Source organism: Ursus arctos, unplaced genomic scaffold, assembly GCF_023065955.2.
Source record: "Ursus arctos isolate Adak ecotype North America unplaced genomic scaffold, UrsArc2.0 scaffold_13, whole genome shotgun sequence".
Taxonomy (NCBI): Eukaryota; Metazoa; Chordata; class Mammalia; order Carnivora; family Ursidae; genus Ursus; species Ursus arctos.
In genome coordinates, this window is record NW_026622797.1 from 56184387 (window position 1) to 56202683 (window position 18297).

At 31.5% G+C, this 18297-nt stretch overlaps 1 protein-coding gene across 2 annotated transcripts in view; it reads right to left on the minus strand.

Annotated features, from left to right (window-relative positions):
* Positions 1–18297, minus strand: part of GRIK2 (glutamate ionotropic receptor kainate type subunit 2) — a 641722-nt gene that overhangs the window by 144050 nt on the left and 479375 nt on the right. For both annotated transcript variants that reach the window (XM_057311163.1, XM_057311164.1), the window contains exon 12: positions 14027–14250. In XM_057311163.1, the coding sequence (XP_057167146.1) occupies positions 14027–14250 (224 nt within the window). The remainder of the gene's footprint in view (positions 1–14026; positions 14251–18297) is intronic.

The following is an 18297-nucleotide window of genomic DNA, read 5'->3' on the forward strand; positions in this document are numbered from 1 at the left end:
GACATACAAACATACACAGGATCTTGCTTCCTGAGTAAAATTCAAAAGCTAAAACATCTGTAGGAAATCCTGCTACACAAAATTCCCTTAAAATACTCTGGTTAAAAGGAAAAAGCAAAAAATGTAGCTTCTTTAACGAATTGGATTTTCAAAAAATATTTTGCATATATTTTATTGTACAATGGAATTTCTGAATAGGTTTTCATATTTGAATCAAGGCGATCCAATTATTTTCTCCAGCTGTTCTATTTTGTATTAAAAATATTTTTATCATCCAGAATGTTCATCCACATAACTGTCTTATGTAATAATTTTTCACTTAATCAAAATTGAAAAACAGAAATTCTACCTTTCTATTTCTGAAATAGCTTAAGTATAGTCCTTAGCGGGTTATCTCAAATATATATTAGGTTTTATGAATGGAAAATACATAAGGAAATATCCTTATCATATTGTGATTTATGTAGCTAACAGTGATATGTTGATGGGCAGATAGGGAGAGAAAGAGAGAGAGAACTGATAGGTCTAGATGGAATAAATTTCAAACAACAACAAAAATCATAGTGTATTATCATTTAGGACTCAATCAGAATTTATATAATCTCAATCTTGTTATAAGCCATGATCATTGACAACACGCTGGGTGCATATTATCTTATGATCACAAAGAAATAGATAATATACCTTCATTGATTCTAAGAAAGAAATAAGCAACACTTGGTCTAAATTTGAGAAAGAGTTGCTGTCATTTATGAAGCTTTTATCTAACAGCATTTTTTATTTGCAATAGGCTAAGACCTAAGCTATAATACTTTCCATTAACTACAAATGAGAATTTATAAGAGGAGCTAGAAGGCTGCAAACAAAAGATTAAAATGAGTGAATGCCTTGCAGGATGGACCATATAATCCTTTGATAATTGCATTCATTTTAAGATGAGCCATTCAAAATTGCTACCTGTCCAACCTGCATAAGATGAGCAAACTAGAAACATGGAGATAAAAATGCTGGTTGTCCCTAAACAGGCCATTTTAATATCACTGTAGTTAGGTTTTAGACACTCTAGGCTTTCATGTGTGCTGAATATGCTTATTTTCTGGCTTTTTGCACTTATGCTACTTACACTCTATATAGAAGTAGAACATTAATAGCTATCATTTGATGTTGTCTAATATGTAAATGAGATTGAAAATACAGTGACCTCCTTCACCCCTGCTTACAGAGTGTGGGTCATAAAGTAGACAAATATGACTCTAACAGAAGATTACAACCTCATAAAATATGTAGCATCAAAATATGTATAAGATTAAAATCTACATAATTCATCTACCTAGACTGCTGATCATGTATAGAAGAATAGGTAACTAACTTCTTCCTTACAATAAATACAAAATAAAGTATCGACCATCTTATAAAATACTCCTCTTTTAACAAACAAGGTAAAATTACTAATAAAACTGGAATTTATTTAAGCCATGTACTTGCTCTCAAATAATAATTTGTCTGTATGAAAAAAGCTTTATTGCTAGGTTTATCGTTATTCCAAAATAAGGTCTTTTGCTTTTTCCAATTATCTAATTTTTTTTAAACTTTCCATAAACGTAGGGAACTTTTAAAATATTCAATGAGTGTCTTTCTGACAATAGCAAATCTTGATTTTATAACCAAATTCATAAATAAGTAATAATGAGTTGTCCTGAGACCAGGCATTTTTAAATGAAGGTTAATTTTTGAAATTCCATAACGGAATTAAAACTTTTCACATTCACTATTTTATTTTTAAATAAAGAGGAAAAAATGTTCCACGGCCAAAAATGTTTAGAAAATGCCGAGTTAAATAAACATAACCAAATTTCTTTACTGTAAGACTTTTCAGAGCCTTTAATCTGCTAATAGTGAATCTTCAAGAGGAGGATCTAGTGCACATTTCTCCTGACCTTCTTTGATCGTAGAACTCTCTTGGGTTCATTTCCCCCCCTAGAAACAGTTCAGCATCTGATGTTTTGTAAATACTGCCCTATGATATGCTATCGTACACTTATCTTGTATAAATATTATGGAGCCTACCACATTTAACAATTTTTTGCAACAACGTCTTCATTGCTTTATAAAAGTTAGGGGAAACATTGATGTACTGGATATTCCACATCAAAAATAAACCAGAATTGTTTTCTATGGGACTGAAAATTTATATTTTGATAGCATCATTTAAGATAATATTAGAATAACAGTTCATGCTTCCTGCACCAAAACTAATTTGGTAAATTCATGTCTCAAGAATAGAGTGGATATTCTAGAAATGGTGGGTGCGCGAAAAGAAAAGCGGCCAGAAATAAAGTACAAAAGACCTCTAACATATGAAATATCTATACTTACTTTTCATACATTTTTAAACAAGCATCTTTAACTTGTTTTAAAGAGAATGCCAGCTGAAAATAACTAACAGGAAGGAAATGGGCTACTCAGAAACAGGCAGCCTGATAACAGATGAAAAACGGAGAAAGAAAACTTCAGAAATGTGCATTTGAAATAAGAACTTTAAGAGAATTTCATTTAATAAACCTGTGGCAGGCACAGCTAATTCATACCTGGTAACATGGCTCTTACTTACAAAAGAACTGAGCTAGCAGTACACCCAGATAAAGGAAACATATCTGCATCCTCTTTTACAGCTAGGAAATAAAATAATTCTAGCCAATAAGATGTAGAGAAGAGGAAACTTTTTCCTTTCTACCTTCTTCCTGCCTGAGACACAGATGGGATGCCTGGCGCTGCAGTGACCATTTTGCAGTCTTGAGGAGAAAAGCCTCAGTCTAGGAAAAGTGTAGCACACAGACAGAAGGTGCCAAGTTCCTGATATCACCTGTCAGCAGTGGTTTCAGTCGTGCCCTGCCTACCTTTAACCTCCATGAGAACAGTAAACCTCCTGTGTATTTAATAACTGCTTAGTCAGGTTTCCTATTACCTACATGTGAAACTATTCCTACTAACATAGGCTCTGAACCTATTACTAACCTTTCAGGGGACATTAATTCATGTATAAAATATCATTACTGAATGATCTTGGACAATTTTATTCCTTTCAGTATTTTTGATTAAAAATTATAAGCAAGGAAAACCATTTCACAGTTAAAAACTTTCCATGGAAAGAGTTGAATATTTCAAATTTAATGATAACATCTCAATAATTCAGAAAATACAGGAACCAACAAGGACTCATTCCATGAGATTGTCATTTAGCTAAAGTTTTCCTTAGTGTACTTTTTCTTTTCCCTAGAAATTTTAATATGAAGTTAACTTCAAAAAAATCATGCTAATTGTTTAGATATCAAATTATTTTCATGAGCGAAAGGCTTAATTGGTATTTACCTTAAGTTTAGAATTACTTCAAAGATTCTAACTGTATTAATAAAAATCCAACTCTGTAATTCTGCTTTCAAGGCTCCATGATCTTACCATTACCGTCCACATATTTTTGATACATCCTGCGTATCTGTATAAGCATATCCACTGGATTACCTGCTATCTGCTTTTATGATCTATGCCTATCCTTTCATTTGAACGTGTTACATATTAGCAGTATTCTGGAGCCAGCTCATATGGCTGTAAGATCCAGTTTTGCACCTATCTTCTCAACTCCAGATTCAGTAAGACTCCATCGGTAGCTGGATACTAGTTATATTGGTAATATTGATTCCACAAAAATTGCTGATTACTGCAAATCAGATTCTCTCCTTGTTATAGCAGTTATTAAGCCAGTACCATCAGATCACTGAACAATATACACCATTTATATTAAATTTTCATGCCATATGTTGCTCATTAATTAAACTCAGCATTGTTTAATTGGTAGCTTTAGTACCAGAAAGTCACCAGATTTACACAGAATGAAGTACAAGGATTATCTGTATATGAATGCTACAATAATATGCTATTGAACATATTATTTAGTAGATCTAAATGGGTTGAAAGGGCTTAATGAGATGGTGACAATGATCAGTTCCACTGATTTGTAAATTTATTAATGGAAAATTTAAATTGTGATCAATTTTTGTTAAAAATATAATCTTGAGGTAAAATAAAATTACTATTAGGTAGATGTATAACTAGAAACAATAAACAATAAGTGTTTTCCAAATGTAAGGCTTCCTCTTAATTCCCATTTAAAATTTATATTTGACATAGGAAATTAACTTCAACAATAGGCTGATTTCAGATCCTTATGACCTACTTTTATCCTAAGTGATTTTTCAAAAAAAAAAATATTTAAGTCATAATGGTATACTGCAACTTATTCACATTTTAAACTACCCAGGATTGTTTTTATTGTTATGGAATAAAAAAGTCCTTATTATAATCATCTACTGATCATTTTAAGACTCCTGAAGCATTATTTTGGTTGCCATAAAATTCAGATTTAATCTTATAAAGGTAAAATAAAAATACATAATTCTACATTTAAAGCTGGAATCTATTTTTAAACTATGCAGTAGATTTTATATAATCTCAGTAAATAGCTACTAACACAGTTTTTTAAACACCTAATTGTCCAGATTAAATTAAGAGTGGCTTTAAATTGGGAATAATAAGGAAAATGTCCCACATAGCAACATTGCATAAGAAAGCACAGGTTTGTTCTATCAATAATTTCTTACCAATATAGCTATTTGTTTGCAAGTAAAGAGCTAAACATTAAAAAACAGTTTATTTTTAAATTGGTTGGAACATACTTTACATTTAAAAGAATTCTTTCTTAGACATTAGAAGCAAGTGTTTAGCTTGCAACACACTTGCTAAGCATTTTAGAGCAGTTAAGTCCAGTACTGAAAAGCTCAAGGCAGACTGTCCTTAGATCAGTCCGGTCGTTATGTGGTTTCTAATACTGGAAAATGAAACAGACTATGCTTTTAGAAAAACAGAGCCTCAACAAGTGAATGATGTTCTCAACAAGAACCTGAAGCTACCATTAGACAGGTAGCATCTTATTTTGTAACATCACGTGGATGTTTACATTGATTTAGCTAATATGCAAATATCTGGATTATAAAAAAATATCAAACCAGCTACCATGACCACGCAAGGCACATAAGGTTTTTTTTTTTTCCTCATTGAATTTTTAACTATAAAACTAATTTTAATAAGTTTCATGAGGTCTAATGACTTTTGGGCTTTCTTTTCTTCCAACTAAATACCTTTTGAAATTATACTCTATTGTATCAAATATACCAACAAAATATTTAAAAATTAAGTGGATGCACTTCATATGCAGTTTAGTATCTAAAACAACTGAAGTATGTTTGGAAAGCATTCATCATTTTCGTTTTCAACTCAAATATCTGAATTAAGAAATATCAACATGAATATTTTAAAATTTGGGGCAGAAAGAATATTTTAAATAAAATTTTTAACATCACCACGATTGAGAAAATTTGAAGACCTGATTGAAAATCGTACTGATATGAAAAATTTGAGATCAACATACATTTACCTGAATGTGAATAATGATTTTATATCTCCCTCTACAACAAAATTTTCACTCTTTTCTTTTTTTTTTTGTTTAATAATCTCACTTTAGTAATACCATTCCAAAACATATCTTCAGTCAGTCTAGTGAATTGCTAAACTCATATTGAAACACACCTCCCAGCACCCCCTTTCTCAGTACCAATAATAGTAAGGGAAGCAGGGAAACACTTACCTAATTTTATTATGTTAAAATAATATTCAGGTGCATATTCTGAACCAACTTAGATGACAGTTGTAGCCCTATTCTGTTTATAATGTTTATCATGCCAGTAACATTCAAAACCTACAATTTCACCTTTGCTTCAAATATTAAATCCATTAATTTAATAGGAAAATCTATTATAAATTCATTTACCTCATTTTATCATTTCAGGAGTAGTCAGGGGCACATGAAAATGGGAAATATTTTAAAATAATTAATTAAAGGTTAAACATCTTTCATAAAGAATAGCAGGAAACTAAGTTATATCCAGGCTGGGGAGGGGCAGAGAGGGTTACTTTCTACGTATTTTATAAGGTATTGAAACTAAGATTATGTTTCAATCCAATGTACATTAGACTAAAAAGCAAGAATTACTATAGTTTTAAAGTGCAGATGTGTATAATTACTTCATTAATAAGGTTTTTGTCATAAAGTTTGTCAGGTTAATTTCTGGGCTTCCGAACAAAACTCCAAAAGTATCTCTAACAGAAATAACATCACATTTTAATCGCGTTCCTCTTTATGTAAGAGTTAACTAGAAATATTTAAAATTACAGGTGTTGGAAATCAATAGAATAGTTTGTGTTGCCATATGTTTTGCTAATTCTATTTATATACAAGATAGATATCAAGCACTTACTATTCAAATATCATATTGAAATTCCTTTAGCAATTTGAGAGACAGATGACATTTCTCCTAAAAAATATATATGTATATATACCCAACAGGATTGATATGAAAACAATTTAATTTGAATGATGTAATTATGTAATGGAATGTAAAAAATTATAGCAATTAAGGTGCTGTGACATGCTCTAATGAATGAAGTTACACTGGTTGATGACACTATATCTCCTACTCATTAATTATTTGGATAGAGTGCATTATTTTATGTAACATGAAGAAATAAGTCATAAATTACCACTAAAAGGTACAGCCATACATTTTCATTTAATATTAATGATATTTTTCCCACATCCATGAATTATGAAAAAAATCAAAAAAATACCAATAGCATTTGAGTCTCTAGAAAAGCTCGTAATGTGGGGCAATTCTTTGACTATATGCAGCTCATAATTTTCAGGGGAAGAAAGTGAGCATTCCTAGAGAAATGGTTTAGAAACCAAATAGGTTTATATATTTATGAGGCAAATCTGCTTATGTGTGGCTTGCTAATGTGTCCTGTTTAGGTGCCTAAGTGATTGGAAATATTTTTTAAGCTTTCTTATTTGCAAATCTAAAGAGAAAGACACATTTCTTAAGTGCAGCTAATCGAAGCGATTCTTTCAAATTATTATAAAACAACATACTGCTAACATGCAGTACAATATTTTATATGGGATTCTTTTAAAAATATTAATTAAAAAGGTAGCCAAGCTCTTGTTTTTCCTAAAATCTTAGAAGGAAACGTGAAAGGTGAATTTAACATGATAGTCAACAGAACAAGTAATACAAATTCTTTTTTTGTTTTCTTCTAAATCTGTTTTCCATAGAACAACTTCCTCCCTATAGTAAATTAGAATTTAAGAAGTAGAATGCTAGCATTAAACAAAGGGAAAATATTTCTAACCTCATTTGCTAGGGGTAAGGGGGTGTGGTTATGTACACCTATTCATTCTTCACATCAAAATGTAAAAACACACAGTTACTGAAAAAAGAAGCTAATAAATGAATCTCTCCATGGTTCTCAGATAAAGCCTGGCCACTGTTGACATGCAATTTGTATTAGTTTCCTTCCTTTTCTCTCTCAATGACTTCTTCCACATAACCCACCAGCCCAGTACAAAACTATATAGGAAAACATCCATCTGACAGAGCTCTTACACCAAAGAATCTAGAGCAAAAGAACAGCTTTATCCAGGTAAAAATGTTACTAATTTAGGTGTCAAGCTTACTATTAAATTTTTACTATTAAAAAAATTTTTTATTAAAAAATTTACCTATTTCTCTACATTTTTCAAGACACGACACCTGCCTTTTGTTGAGCAGAATACCCTCAATCATTGTACAAAGACATACACACACACAATGTTAAATATGTGTTTGTTTATATATGTGTGTGTATATATATATACATATACGTAGATAACATATACATATGTTTGTGTGTGTGTGTGTGTGTGTGTGTGTGTGTACATATAGATACCCTAATTTCAGATTGTAAAGACCTTTCTTAAGTGACTGAGAGCCCCCCAAAGTCTGAGGGAACTATTTTTCTGGGGACTGTGGAAAAGCAGAAGCACAATTTTGTTTTGAGAATTAACACATAAAAAACAAGCTGGCAAGATGGCTTCTTACAAAGACATCACAGTACTCTGCAGCTATAGAAGTAGCTATCTAGAGACTGCAAAATGGGGAAGAATAATATCACTTGATAAAAAACGCTTGGTTCTCTTTATCTTGTTGGTTCTTAAGAGTCATCTCAAAGAATTTCTTTCTTATGGTTAAAAAGAAAACCCTAAAAAAAGGAAAGAAAAAAAAGTAGAGTAAGAGAAACAGCCATTCACAGTATCGTTCTTGTCTTATTAGCTTTTCACTCTGAATTAGCTGATAAGAAATGTATGAGATTTTTCAAAGAAATCTTTTCCAAATCTTTCAAAGAAAAACAGTAATTTCTTACAAGACTACCGCTTCTCATCAGGACGTGTGTGCGTGCGGGTGTGTGTGTGTGTGTGTGTGTGTGTGTAAAAAACAGAATTACATATTCCGTAAAGGATTCATTAAAAACAGAGGTATCATTTTTTTGGTAGCAAATATAATACGTTAATAAACATTCATCTTCAAGATTTTAGCATTCTCGAGTTTCTGAATGTGACTCTATATACTGTAATTTATTAAAATTAGTATCTGTGATTTACTAAGCTAGACATTGTGGAACTCCTAAATTGAAACAAATTATAGTTCTCAGAAGCTCATTGGCCAATATATTTATTGAGTGGACACACTTGCAATGACTAGACAGAGAGGCAGCTTTTTTCGCCTCTAGAAGTCTTTGAATTCAATTTGGCGATGGAAGCAAGGAAAGACAAAGAGGGAAATAATTTATCCACAGGGTATGAAAAATAAAAATGGGCTATCAAACTTCTGCTTTCTAGTTTGTATTTACTTTTGCCCTAACAATAAAAAAAATTATGTCAAAAACAATTTTGGAAAAGAGATCAAAACTTCTAAAAGATATTGAAGCACAATCATCTTTAAAAGAAAATGCCAACAAACTTTTGATTACAGAAGACTACCAATAAAAGCCCTTTAATTTAAAATTGTTTTTTTCTTAATTATTTTCAAATCTTTTATTGTTGTAAATGTCTAGCATAATTATAAAATTGAGAGGTGGAAAATTCGTTTATTTTTTCTTAGCATGACAGATTCTGTTCTTCATCCTATACAGATAATTTCAGTCAAAATCCTGCCTCAATTATCTAGATACAATATTCACCATAAGCTGAAAAGACGTCACCAATTCAACTTACTTTCAATTAGTTTGGTTCTACTAATTATACAAATGGATTTTTTTTTTCCTGGGTTAGTGACTCCATGTCTATTTTGCAACCATGAACATCATTGGAACCCTTACAAATAAAGAGGTAAATTATTTTATAATAGAATTACCAAGTAACACTTGTGGGGAAAAAACTATTAATGTAGAAGTAACCTCATTTCCTATGGAAATGTAGTTTGAAAGTGCATTTAGTTTTAATCAGTGGTGACTTTTAGGTCCATAATTGAGGTATTTGGTAATATAATCAATTTTAATAATCACTTTCATATGTGTGAAAGGCACACTAGCAAAACAGCACTATTTCAAACTAAATTTTCATTAAACTCTAGGAAAATTGCTAAATGGAAAGAGGAATAACAGATAGGGTTTCCCGTAATTTACTTAGTAAAAAAATGACTAAAAAATAAAAATAAAATATATCTAAAATTATGTTATGGAAAGGTAAAACTGAAATGGTTTTCTAGTAGGAGATGGGCAAGTTGGTGGCAAAGGCAAGCAACAAAGTTGGCATTTCACTTCAATGTGACAACAGTCTTTTTGACAGCATATTTGTTTAACATCGAACATCCCACCAAAACCGTTATCCATTTCCAAGTGCATAATAATTCATTGTTGCCCTTCACTGTACATTAAATGTCACCCATCACTGTGACAAGAATATAAGAGCTATTGCACACTAGTCAGGAGCCTAGATTAAAGCTGTTGATGCAAGCACTTTGGACATGGTTTTCTACACTTAGTTAAACCATCAAAAACACTATGTTTAGAACATTTTTACCTCTGAGTACCAAGAGAAATACAGAATATTTTTATAAGTAGAAGAACTTTCAGTAAGGCAATAGCCTTGTCATCTTGTGACTGCAGACCATGTTAGTGTCAGAATGTATGTCAAGACAGTCCTGGTGGTCACTGTATTAATAAACCCTCAAGCAGATTCTAGGGAGACCATCTCCTGCTCTCTAATCCAATAATACAATAGATGATATTCTAATATTCTAAAAAGTCATGCAAAGTAACTTAACCCCACAACATAAAAGAAACTCCTACATTCTTTTTAACTTAAAAAAAACTAGTGTTATGTACTTAACACATTGAATATTCTTTGATTTGTTATCTTTGCTAAGAAAGCCAGGTTAGTCAATATCACTTGCCTTCTTTTCCTCTTTTTCCTATATTTGATCATATTCACTTGTTCATTTAAGTAACCTAAGAAATTTCTGTGTAATAATATTCTTACTAAAAAAAAAAAACTGATGTAGTATTACTTTTCTCCTCCAGTTTATTTGTATTTAATTTTAAAATGTCAATCTCAGAATAAAATATGCAATATTATTATAAGCTTAGTGAATTATTACTAAGATTCCATCAATCCTGTTGGAGGGAAATGTGTATAGCATTTTGCTGTTCTTTTAAGTTTAGTCCTCAGTTATTCACCTCTATACCAAACTACTAAGAACTCTAGACCAAGATTTACACGCTAAATTTCAAAATAGTTCTGGTCTTGTTAAAAGCAAAAAAATAAAATAAAATACTCTAACATTATGGGCATTTAAATCGACTCATTTTATAAATAGTATCTACTGCATTAGTTTATCTGTTGTTTAATAAAGAAAATATTTGAAGCAAGGTGAAAAAATACCTCTCCTTCTGAGTATAAAGGGTGGATTTCCTAACCAGACTCTTTATATGACTAACTACTATCTCTGTCCTAATATAGCTAGGTCAAAGGAAAATATAATAGAAAGAGAGAAGGAAAAGGTTTAGGGACGAATATGATTCAATGCAAGTTTGTCATGTACAAGATTTCTTCCTACTTCTCTGTCAGCCAAGAGCCATGGTTAGGATATCCGGGATAAGGCCATTCCATGTCCAGAATGCCAAACCTCGGCTCATCTTTACTGTCAAATGAGAGGTCTCCACTAATTTGGATAAGCATGCTGATTATGTCATTATGCTATAAACAATAATGCAACTGTTTGCAAAAGACCATAGATTATAAAACCATACCAAGACAAATACCATATATCTTGTTCTTAATACTGGTTTAAAAAAAAACTTAGAACATTTGTTAAGTATTTGTTAGATAATCTTTTTCTTATACAGAAAGGGTGAAGGGAAATTTTTAAAAGCCATCACAGTAACAATCTGCTTTTAAATTTAATTTTAGAAAACCCAAATTCCAACAATTAGGATCAGTACTTAATTTATTATAAAATTTTGTTGTTGGCATGGTATTATTTTAGAACTTCATGATTTTCAGTGAGAATGAAATATATATCTGAGAATTTTTTTAATGTAATTTGTCTTTCTTTTTTCTGTCATCATTATGGAGATAAAGAGAAAAAATGGACCTAGAGATAAAGAAAATGCCATATTTATTTTGACATCGATAATAATGTTATTAAGTTCATCAGCGTCTCTATTAAAACATAAGACATAGTCCTCATTCATAGGTTAAACATCAAAATACTACATTTATTTTGAATTGATAACAAATATCATAATATTTAAATTAGGAAGGTCATTAAGTTCTGCAATTGAAACTTGGACACTGTCTACATTTGCACGTCATGAACTTCTTTCATGGTAATAAGAGTTCACTGCCATATCAGAGTGATTTTTTTTTATTGAAGTAAAGTAGATTTTAATTTTATAAATATATTTGGCTTTGGAGGTTCAGTTTAAAAGTTAAATGGACTCTATTCAAGATATTTTCTTTTAATCTGAGTTTTTAGTGTGTTGTTTTTAAATTTAGCAATATTTATATAAGATTATTTTAATATTGAGAATTGAACAAAATATTTCAGAGACAATCTACAAATAATTTATTTTCATATTATGTATTATTTAGCAAGATATCTAATATTATTTATTACTTAATATAGGATATCTAACATTGTTTATTATTTAGTAGAATATATGTTCATTTGTCCATAAATGAAGATATTATACTGAATTTTTGAATTTGTATGAGACTGTTTTCACATCATTGAATAAGATGCTGAAACAGAATCACTTTCAAATTCATTCATTTAATAACTAATAATAAAATATAACAGTAATATTCCAGAATTTAAAGACACTAAAACATGGCACACCAGCTAATGCTGTGTTCTCAAAAAGAATGATGCGGATGTATTTATTTTGTGTAAAATTAGTATGGGTTACAATAATTATACAGATGCTATATTATTATTTTATTTGACTGTTTATCAAACTGAGAGTTAAAGAAATATTTTGAAAATTAGGTGAGTGCATAGCCAAACCACATGCCTCTATTTGCAAATATATCTTTAAGCTGGAAAAGAATTCAGATGTTTCAGTATTTGCTTTTGAATGTCATCTCAGAAGATTTGGGCTCAGAAAATTAGTAACATCTGAAATTCCTAATACGAATTTGAGGTAACCCAATAGTCTCTACAGGAGACTTACTTCAGCTTGATTGATGCCTGCACCATTGCCGCAGAATGGTCTCAGGACATTTACTTCTAGGTTTTGATTTTATCCTTCCTGGGAACTTCGTCAATTTGATTAAGAAGGAGCAGGTGTACCTGCAGACGGCAAGAAAGTCTTTTTCTTACTTCGGAGTATTTATTTTTCTGTCTGCCTCGTGGGCAGGCTGTAGGGTTCTCCAGCCATTGAATTATTTAAACTGTAATCCTTGAACTCATTTTCTGAAGACATATAAAACAGAATGGTTTGTATTGGTCACTATCAAAAATATGTAAGTGACGCAAAGGTGCTCAAAAAGAAAAGGCTGTTTTGTCTTCACAAGATATGGATAAAGCTGGAGCGAAAAGTTTATGAACTTCCTACTCCAAATGCTCATTTTGGGGGGAGAACTCTAAACTCCAAATAAACACTTTAACATGATCTACCACACAGCTCCTAATGCTATATGTACACATGGTCCCAATACAAATTTTCAGCCAAATGCAAATGATAGTTGTCTGAAGGACTCATGTGTTAATTTAAACCAATTAGGTAGAAAAATTATAAATTGCATGGCATTTATACGTAAATATCAAAAAATATCTGTGTGTAACTATAAAAAATGTACATATATCAAAAATATGCTACTTCTAGAAGTGATTTCATTCCTTTTTTAATTGAATGAACTAAGCGTTTTTTTACTGCTAGGAACAAATACAGGACTTCATTGAGAAAAGAATAAGTTCAAGAAAGGATAAATATCCTTAGTGAAAAATTTATCAGAAGAACCTATATAATATAATTGGAAAAAATAACCCTCTTACTTAATACTTAATTTTGATGATAGAGCAAAAAATATTTGTAGTTATACATTATTTTGTGAAAAAAATGAGAAATTTCATGTGGAAAATAATGATAGTCTTTTTATAGTTAAAATGCTTATTTTTAAAGAGCCCTGGTTCATTAAAAAAAGCCTCCTTTAAATATTACCACTTTGGTTTTCTCATATGACTGATTTATTAGTTCAAATTAGTAAAATATGTTATTTTGCTCTCTGGCTCAAGAGAAACCTTCAAAATGAGGACATAATTTTTATGTCCTAATGATTTTGGCTGCTTTAAATGCTGATTTAAAAGGGTGAACTCTACCAAACTTATAGCTTACTGACACAACCAGCATGCTTTCTGCCCAAAAAGACAGCATAGTATATTTTAATAACTTATGTGACTCTTCAACATTCATTAATCTTCAGCACCCCAAGGGAAATAAAGAAAAAGAAAAGTAAAATTATTGTGACTTTTGACAATTATTAGTTAGAAAAAGGAGGTAACAATTGCCAAAAAAATCACAAAAGTGAGCATGTTACCTGGCTATGACAAAGAGCACACAACTGACACCCAAGTAAGCCAGCAGAATATACATCCAGATATCAGGGGAGAGAGGATTCAGGAAGGAGAAGACGCCTGGGTTTGTACCATTGGGCTTGCGGTACAAAATACTTATTCCAAGTGTCATAAAGGGCTTGGAAAAGTCGATGACCTTCTCCCGAACGTAGGTAATAGCCAGTGGGGCAACTGCAAGGTCAGCTTTCTGTAGAGAGAAACAGAAGAAAGGGGGGGAAAATTGGTTCTAAGTCTCAGAAACGAAGTCAGTATCCAAATCAAACAAAACAAATACTTTACACTTGAGAATTGTCAGAGTAACTATCACATTAACATTTAAAGCATTCTTGACTCTGAATTGAAGCATCTCCTTTTTCTGCTACTCATTTCTATGTCCTTCTAGATTAGCAAACCAGCATTTATTGTACCGAATAGAGAAAGAAAAAAACTGTACAGAATGAAAAAACTGAAGAAACTATTGTACATTCAGTACCTGAATTATTATGCTATGGGATCTTCTCATAATTATTTGTAATCTAAACTTAAAAAAACACTTAGTATCAGTTATGACTTCCTAAATACCTTGGTCAGATTCTAAATAGTAATAATAATACTATCTACTTCAAATTATTTAGCTGATAATCAAGACACATGTTTTCCTGGTTATAAGTACAGTTAAAAGATTTTAGTCTTTAAATAGTTAACATTTTGAAAATCATCTTGTAATGTGATTGTGTTTACTGCCCCTGAGTTTTGTTTCTATCCCTCTAATTTGTTTTTATATTATTTAATGAAAATCCTTGCAGCCTTGCCTAAATCGCATCAGGAAATGAGTTTTTCCATTTTCACAAAGTTGCTAATTTTCCACGGTAGCTTAAATATGTTAAATCACTAATGCTCTTCACTCATCATGTTATAACCATCTGTCAGGATGAACTTCAGCTCCAATATATTGAAAGAAATAATTATAATGTTTTAAAATAATAAAGGCCCCTGTTCCCATATATGATAGGAAGCTATATTTCCACATTCCTTTTATTTTCATAAACACACTGGGCTATCAGAGATAAAAAAGTGCTCCCTGTAGTGAGCTACAGAAAGATATACAAAATAATGAAATTGGGCCTTCACAGTTTCCTTACCTCAAGGATTGTTGGAGAACTTAGAAAAGAAACTTCTCTAAGAAGCTAACTTTGTTGACAACACTATTCTGGGTACGAGTTTGTGTGTATCTGTGTGTTGGGTGCGTGTGGGGAAGAGGGAACAGTCAGATGTTTGAAGAGAGTATCTTTGAGTAGCAATGCAGAGAGAAAAACATTTCTCTAAAAACTAGGAAGGGAAAAAAACAGGTCTTAAGGGCCCTGGAGAGGACATCATCATATTTCATGTTCATAAATCAAAGAAAATATCAACTTAGCAGTAATAATTGCTCATGTCCTTTAAGCATCTGCTATGCAACAGGCACTGCAGTAAGAACTTTACATGAATTGTCACATTTAATCCTTACATAGTCCTATTATTATTCTCATTTTCGGGTAAGGAAACTGAATCCATGAGAAGTCAAACACTTGTTCACGGTCAGAGAGCTAATTGAGCATTGGAACCAGGACACAAACCCCACGCTTTTGGGAATCTTTACCCAGAACTGACCATGATACGCACCTCAGAAGCCAGAAATGGAATCATGGAGACATTCATTCACTCATTTATTAAGGAGTTCGTAGAGATGGAAAGGGGAATGTATGGAAACAAGGACAGTGATTAATAGATTACAGTCACTGAGAATTTATAAGGTCAGGTGAAGAGTTTAGGCAGATGGAATGCTCTCCACAAGGAAGAGAGAGCACTTCATCTGAGACAGAAGGGAAGGAAGTATAGATGGTTTGTTAGGGGAAAAAGTAATCATTCAAGAAACAAAGATTCTAGTAAAAAATGGACAACATGAAATGGTGGAGGCTGAATATACAGCACTACTGCATTATTCCAAAAAAGTTGTTCAATAGGCATATGTTAATATGACTCACTAGTCGTATATCAAATTTTAAAGAATTTATTTATTTGTTTATTTTAGACTTTTTTGGAATAATGCAGTAGTTTTGTTTTAACGTATGTTATTTGAATTGTTTCCTAAGTTTTGTTGGTATCTATCATGAATTTAAAAATATTTTACCAGTTTAAAGTATATTCACTTATATACCTTACATGTAGTAAAATTTTGCTTTTCATGTGCCTGGTCCAAGGGAGGTTACAAAGCGAAATGACACATAGATACACTGTGCTGTATATTCAGCCTCCACCATTTCATGTTGTCCATTTTTTACTAGAATCTTTGTTTCTTGAATGATTACTTTTTCCCCTGTAGGTGCCCCAAGGAGTCAGGGAGCAGAGTGACAAATAGGTGGAATGAGAACATGTTTGCAACAGTGAAACTATTCTGTAAGAAATCATAATGGTGGGTACATGACACTGTGCATTTATCAAAAACCATAAAACTGTACAACACAAAGAGTCAACTCTGATGTAAACTACGGACTTTAGCTCATGTCTCAATAATGGTTCAACTGTAACAAATTTAGTACACTGATGGAAGCTGTTAATAATAAGGGAAACGGTGGTGGGTGGGTAGAATGGGAGAAGGTATAGAAACTCTACTTTCTGCACATTTTTCTATAAACCTAAAACTGTTCTAAAAATATCTATTTTTTTAAATAACAGGTTGTTTTAACCATATCCTGTTAGTAGTACTTAATGTTATGTTGATTAAATTAATTAGAACTTAGTTATTACTATTAATAGTAAAGCACACAAAACTTATCAAACATCAATTGTCAAAAATAAGCAGTCTCTAGTTACATACCAAATATATTTTTAAAATTCATTTAAATGATCAGACCTCCAGATTATCTCACAGCGGTAAAGAACATTATTTATACATAATAGCACTGTCTATGAAAAAAATCGAACTTCATTACAAGTCTATTAATAATATAATAATTTTGAAATATAATCAAGATGCTGTATTAAAGATGTTTATAATGACAGATTTGATGTTTTCCCATCAACTGCCATTTTATTAAAGACAAGGCATTGGAGAAAAGAGCCTGATGGTAAATTGCATAATCCAAGAATCTTTTCTCTCTGTAGGTGACGGTTATGATTTCATTAACATAGATTTAGTAATTGGCATCTCATTTTATTTTAAGACTTTAAGTTTTTATTTAAATTCCAATTAGTCAACATCAAGTGTAATATTAGTTTCAGGTGTACAATATTGTGATTCAACACTTCCATACAACACCTGGTGCTCATCACAAGTACACTCCTTATCCCCACTGGTGTTTTATTTTAAAGAATAAAATAAAAAATAAAGTAATCTTGCATTAGGAAAAGCCAATGGTCAAAATTGTTTAAAAAATGTATTTCGGCCAAAGAAAAATAAATAAGTAAACTGTTATGTGTCATATGAATAGCACAAAGGAAAGAAAGAGCTCACTTCTACCGGATTGGGTCAGTGGAGGCTTTACCAAATGATTACACTTGAGTTTTGAAGAAAGTCTGAGATGACAAAGGTCTGAATTGAGAGGGTAGCAATAGCAGGGGAAAAAAACTCATAGAAGCGGCTTAAATTAAACATGTCCATTATGGGCCAAGACCATATTCTTTGTTCATATCCCTTCCATTAATCCTCACAACAGCTCTGCCAAATTTGTAGTGTGATTTTCTATTTACAGATGAAAAAACCAGAATTGTGAGAGTTTAAGGAATGGATGGCTCCAAAGATGACTTGACCATACTCATTTCTCACTATTTTTTTGTGCAATCACATTCATCATAACTATTTCTTCTGCTATAATGTTTCTATATTTCCCTGATCAAAATGGTCTTTAAATTGAACTTGTGGGACTTTATCAAGATAAAAAGCTTCTGCACAGCTAAGGAAACAGTCAAAAAAACTAAGAGGCAGCCCACGGAATAGGAGAATATATTTGCAAATGACACTACAGATAAAAGACTGGTATCCAAGGTCTACAAAGAACTTCTCAAACTCAATACACAAGAAACAAATAAACAAATCAAAAAATGGGCAGAAGATATGAATAGACATTTTTCCAATGAAGACATACAAATATGGCTAACAGACACATGAAAAAATGTTCAAAATCATTAGCCATCAGGGAAATTCAAATCAAAACCACACTAAGATACCACCTTACACCAGTTAGAATGGCAAAAATAGACAAGGCAAGAAACAACA